The sequence below is a fragment of the Salvia hispanica genome, chromosome 5 (genome assembly GCF_029641045.1).
Source record: "Salvia hispanica isolate PSC_SH4W2 chromosome 5, Shi_PSC_v1, whole genome shotgun sequence".
In the NCBI taxonomy this organism is placed as follows: domain Eukaryota; kingdom Viridiplantae; phylum Streptophyta; class Magnoliopsida; order Lamiales; family Lamiaceae; genus Salvia; species Salvia hispanica.
The window spans coordinates 25,425,676-25,431,675 of record NC_142696.1 but is presented as its reverse complement, the minus strand read 5'-3'; the positions used below and the strand labels follow the sequence as shown (position 1 = coordinate 25,431,675).

General features: G+C 38.4%; 1 protein-coding gene across 1 annotated transcript; it reads right to left on the bottom strand.

Moving 5' to 3' along the window:
- Positions 1 to 829: 829 nt before the first annotated feature.
- Positions 830 to 2,703, bottom strand: LOC125194822 ((+)-menthofuran synthase-like). Its single transcript, XM_048093040.2, has 2 exons — positions 1,830 to 2,703; positions 830 to 1,519 (listed from the first exon to the last, which is right to left on the bottom strand). Exons 1-2 carry the CDS (start codon positions 2,499 to 2,501, stop codon positions 905 to 907), a joined length of 1,287 nt encoding a protein of 428 aa, XP_047948997.2. The 5' UTR covers positions 2,502 to 2,703; the 3' UTR covers positions 830 to 904.
- Positions 2,704 to 6,000: the final 3,297 nt, after the last annotated feature.

Here is a 6,000-nt window from a genome sequence, read left to right as displayed (position 1 = left end):
AATAGGTTTGGTTGTTTTGTTTGTGGATTTGAATTGTTGAAGTTTTATTGTTTTGGATTTTTTTTAAATAGTTGAACACTTGGAAATGTTATTTTAAATATTTTGGATATAAAATTATAATATATTTTTTTATAGCATGTATAACGGTATTACAGTATACCGTAAAAGTATGGTATATACCGTAATACGGTACGGTATACCGCATTAATGGTATGATAATGGTATTGAAAATTATCATACCGAATTTTCGGTATACCGAAAATACGGTAAGGTATCAATAGAATTTTGTCATACCGCTACTTTCGGTACGGTATGCGGTGTGACACTCTTTGTACGGTATACCATACCGATCCACTCCTATTCCTTCCTTAGGTTACCTTTAACTCATGTTTCCTAAACATTACCATTGTAGAGATTTTTACTATGAGAATTGCTTTGGCAACGAGCTACAAACAATCTTTTAAACCGAACAATACTTTGAGATCTATTGTTTCCCTTTTCCATATTGATGTTGATGTTGAGGGTCCTGTCTCTGTGGTTGGTGATCATAATTTTAAATATTTCGTTATTTTTGTGAATGATTGCACTAGAATGACTTAAGTTGTCTAAAGCCTTCTGATAAATTCCCCATTCTTTGAGTGTTGTGATTTAGTTCCTGTAAGATAAATTCTCTTTAAAAATCTTTGTTTAGCGATTAAATTAACTTTGATTTAGTTCCCATAAGATCAATTCTCTTTTAAAAATCCTTGTTTAGCGATTAAATTAACTTTTTCTTCACGTGGGTCGACAATCTATTTATTATAATTACAGATGGATGCTTGCAGAAAAATTGCAATACTAAAGATTATTTATTAATCTTGATTGATACATATACATTGAAATAAAATCCTACCCAAATTACACATCAAGCACATGGAGTAGGAACCACAAGTAGAGGACATTTCTTATGGACAATAATTCCAAACGCTTCAGTTATGTCCAAATCCTCCAATCTATCTCCATCAAGCAATCCAAAGTTGAAATCGTTTACCAATCTTGATATAGCAAGCTCGTACAAAGACATCGCAAACGTTATACCGGGGCAACCTCTTCGGCCAGCTCCAAAGGGAATCATCTCAAAATGCAAACCTTTATAGTCTATATCTATATCAAAGAACCTTTCAGGACGAAATTCATCAGGATTCTCCCATAACAAAGGGTCCCTTGAAATGGTCCAACTATTAACCAACACAAGTGCACCACTTGGGATGTTGTAGCCCATTAAATTTGTGTCTCGAGATAATTCACGAGGGAGGGCTAGTGGTAAAGGTGGATGCAGCCTTAGACTCTCTTTGGATACTGCTTTCAAATAGGGCATTTTGTCCAAGTCATCCTCGGTGATATCTTTCCCGTTCTTGTTTCTAGCTACTTCTCTCACTTCCTTTTGAAGAAGCTTCATAGTTCTTGGATTTCTTATAAGCTCTGTCATCGTCCACTCTAACGATGTGGATGTTGTATCCGTTCCTGCCACAAACATGTCCTGCAATAATATCGTCCACTCTAAATTTGGAGTTTAAGATTTTGCTATAATAGTTTTTCTTGATTCGGCAATTGGTCCTTTAACATTGCTATTGTAGCACAATATCTATGGTTCAGAGAATTTTTTTATAAGAATTTTTAGAAACAAATTTTGGCTGGTTGAAAACATTGATCAAACTAGGATGATCAACTGAACCATGAACCAATAGCTTCTATATTCCAGTTACAAGTCTGGTTTCTAAAACATTTTATGATAGTACTACTATAATAAAATGAAACACATGTAGTAGTAATAGTGATGAGGTACTTACTAAGATTAGAGCTTTAATCACATCATCCTCAACCGGATCACTATCCTTACTCTCTCTCTGCAACTCAAGCAATGCATCTGCAAAATTCACAACTGCATCATCACTCAATTTCTTCATTCTATATTCTCGAAGCACACCCTCCATAAATTCATCCATCGTTTTAAAAATCTTTTCAACTTGTGCTTCAACACCATTCACACGGTTAATCCAACCCAACCATGGCACGAAATCTCCCACATCAAATCTCCCCATCATCTCAATAAACTTCACCAAAATCCGATTAAAATCACTCTCCCCGCCGTAGCTCCTCCCTAACACCGCCCTGCTGACTACATCATTCGACAGCTCCACGAAGACCTTGCTCAAGTTCACAACCCCCGGCGAAGATCGCTTGATCTTCTCTATCATCAGCGACGTCTCTTCTTCTCGAATGGGACGAAAGGATTGGACCCTCTTGTTGCTGAAGAGACGGAGCACGCACATGCTCCGCCTCTGACGCCAGTGATCGCCGTAGGCAGCGAAACCGACGTCTCTGCATCCGTACAGTAGCCTGTGGGGGATGCTCAGCCTCGGCCTGCTTGCGAAGATTAGGTCTTGGTTTTTCATTATCTCTCGGGCTGCGTTGGCCGAGGAGGCGACGACGACAGGCTTGCTGCCGAATTGGAGTAGCATCACCTCGCCGTAGCGCTTAGATAGAGAGTGGAAGGAGCGGTGGGGTAGGTTTCCGGCTAGGTAGACGTTTCCGATTATCGGAAGCTTTAATGGAGACGGCGGTAGCCTCTTTGTTGAGGGGCTTTTCTTGAAGAAGAAAAGGACTAGGAAGATGAAACAGAAAAGAAGTAGTAGAGCGCCATTTTCTCTCTTTTTCAGTTTGATGATGGACTTATTTTTCAGAACTTACTTACTATGGTTTAAAGCCAAAAAAGAGTTTGTAACTTATTGTAATATTGTTACCAAACACCCCCTTAATGTCGTACTCCTCCTGGATCGAAATAGATGTCACATTTTCTTTTATAGTTTATTCCATAATAGATATTCCTTCCGTTCACAAAAAAAATGGGCAATTGGTGTATGACACGGGTTTTAATGTAGAATTGATAAAGTAAGAGAGAAGGAAAAAAAGTAAGAGAGAAGGAGAAAAAGTAAGTGAGAAGTAGTGTTAGTGGAATGATATGTAGAGTGATAAGTCGTATTCTAAGCCTTGGTTACTGGTCAGTATGTCGTGAAATGCATGTATTATCTGCAAAACGCAAAACAGTTGCTCAAGTGTGCAGGATTAAGGGATCCAAGTCAGTAGGAGACGATTCAGGTGACGCAAGTGAAAAGAGCGCTAGAAGGGTGCAATACTGACAAGGATGCATGCCAGAAAAAAGGCTCGAGATGGAGAAGAAGGATAGCTGGGATAATCATTAACAAGGGCAGAAAAGTCAAATCGTGAAGGAAGTCTACCCTAAAAGCAAGGGCAAGCCTCCCTATAAAAGTAGCCACTTGGAGAGAGAAAGGGAGTTCGTTCTTTGGAGTTCGCAAGTTCGGTTCTCATACACACTTAGTAGAATTCTCTCTAGAAGATCAATTCTTCAGCATTGTCCAATCTCTCGTTCCTCACCACAACTATGGTCACTTGACGTCCAAGAGTCTGCCGGAGAAGTCATCGATCTACCGTTCCAGCCAGTTGCCGTAGTAGTATAGCAGTATCACCGCCCGGAGTGGCAAAACAATCGTTATTTGCTTTGTAGTTTAATTTTACCTGTTTACTTTGTTGGATCTGTTGCAAACATTTATCTTTGTTGCCTTTTGAAGTACTTGGTGAAGATCCAAACGTTTAAGTTATGAAATTTCTATTCCGAATGTCTCTTTGGTTTGGGTTTGCTTCGTTCTGCCTAGGAAAGTTAGATTTAGTTATCGCCTTTAACTTTTAAGTGCGTGCATGTATTTTCCTTCGAGTAGGCTAGATCTGTAGTTGTTGATCGAAAATTGTAGTTACGTTTCAGTTTGAGTTTTCGTGCATGAGTTTTCTGTTCTGCACTGTGATCACCACTTGCATGTTAGTCAGTAGAGGTAGTCTATAGTTTCAGCTGTTCATCTTGAGTTAAGCATTTTAATCAATGGATCTTGAGTTCGAAGTCATGAATCTGAGTTTAGTCATGGTGTTTGTGTTCATATGATTTCTGTTAATGCTTGGTGAAGAAGAAAACGTCAAAATCAACTTTAGTTTGGACCACTTTACTTTTGAGTTACTTTTACTTTTGTCCCCTACTTTTCAGTTGTTCCTTCCAGACCTGTCAGAGAGCCGGTCAGCCACCAGATATACCTTGTTGTCTAAATTTCTTCTTTTAGTAACTGTCTACTTTTCATATACCTCTGAGACACCTTGTCCCCTAATTTCACGAACACAACCACATGCCTGTTTTTTTTTACGCCTACTAGTCAATGGAGTACCACTTTTATTTCTTGCCTAGGTAAAATCTCAACCCAAGCGTGGTAGTTAACCAAAAACACCTAGGAATGTCACCGCAGTATTTGAACGTGTCCATTCTTGTGGGATTCGACCCTTACCTCCATTATACTAATCAGTAGAAGTGGGTTGAGGAATATTTGTTTGATAACAGGTTCCGGTTATCGTGCCAACGACTAAGCTAGGTCGAGAATCTCATCCTGATCAGTTGAATACACTCTTGCAGTTACATACGTTGACCGAGAGAAAACCTGCGCTTTCATAGAGTTATTATTTGTTAAAAACTTTGCATAAATGAATGTGCTCTATTTGTTGTGGACGGTCAAAAATGGTAAATGTGTCATATTTTTGTGGACGGAGGGAGTATAACATTTCATTTTTTAGAAAAAGTTCTCCTTTACATTAATATAATATACTTATTTTCTCTCTATACTCAACTCACAAACAATATCTCCTAAAATATTACTCCCTCCATTCCATAGTAACATGGGCGTTTTTCCATTTTCGTCCGTTCCATAGTAATAGAATCATTTCCCTTTTTGTAAAAGTCAACACATTTTTTCACACATACTTTACTCTCTCTTACTTTTTTCTCTCTTCATCTCTCTACCTTTTTCATTTTCCACTTTTTTCTCTCTTTACTTAACTCACCTAACACAATTTTTTCTTAATCTCCGTGCTGAAAAGTTTTACTTCTATTACTATGAAATGGAGGGAGTATACCTTTACCCAAGTATGTCATTTGTTATAGGACCGAGAGTATATTAAACAACAATATATGTACTAATAGGAAGATTGACAAAATATCTTTGAGCATGATGAGAAAAAGGACAATTAAGCTCTACAGACTAATAGAAGGGACGATGGTATTGTAGATTTGCAGCCAATTTATTGTAAGCCGCCAACTTTAAAACTCTCATATACAATTGCGGCTATAGGGTTGGCAATATGAAGACACTTCATCTATAATTGCAACTAGTGAGATAGATAAACTGTATTGCTTTAGGCCCCGTATATAAGGCCCAAAACAAAAGCCCAAATGCTACCTGAACTTAAGTAGCATCATTTCCTTGTCGATTCTAATCCACTTGCCGCTTTGAATATCCATAGTCCAACGGTCCAACCACAAAAATTCAGCTAGACGTTTACTAACAAAAAAGCAATAATACTATAAAACTCAATACCAACTTTAAACTGTTTTAATGTTTGGATGCGTATGAGTGAAGAGTCGAAAAGTGTGGTGAGTGTGTTGTTTTATAAAATGGAATTTCTCCGATCCAGAGAATCCACTAGACACTGGGTCTAGGAACTCAGAGAATTCTCGGGTTATCTGTCGTTGGGCACACAATCACTTCCTTCTCCCTTCAAAACCCTCAACCCGCTATGCTAAAAAGATTAGTACAGGGAAGCAGGGATCGAATCCACAGAGACAGATGCGTAAGTAAACATGCTAAAAGATCTGGAAACTATTTTTGGCTGCTGCCACGCAATTTTCTCGAGGTTGAGATTTAATTCCTAGACTCTGTAAATGAAATATCCTATCTAACAGCTACATCTAGGCAGAGATAAAGAACATGCATAATGGTGACCAAATGATCTTGAAATTACTACTAGACGAGGTAAATGGCTTCCTAAACTAACCTAGACACAGGAAAGAACAGCACGTGGGGACCATTTCCCTAAACGGCATAGTACGACGGAAAAAGCTGCAGATTA

Excerpts from the sequence above, each read along its gene's own strand:
- LOC125194822 (XM_048093040.2), bottom strand. The coding sequence starts at position 2,501 with ATGCTACTCCAATTCGGCAGCAAGCCTGTCGTCGTCGCCTCCTCGGCC. Across the intron at positions 1,520-1,829 it reads TGATTAAAGCTCTAATCTTA|GACATGTTTGTGGCAGGAAC; the intron begins GTAAGTACCTCA and ends ATATTATTGCAG.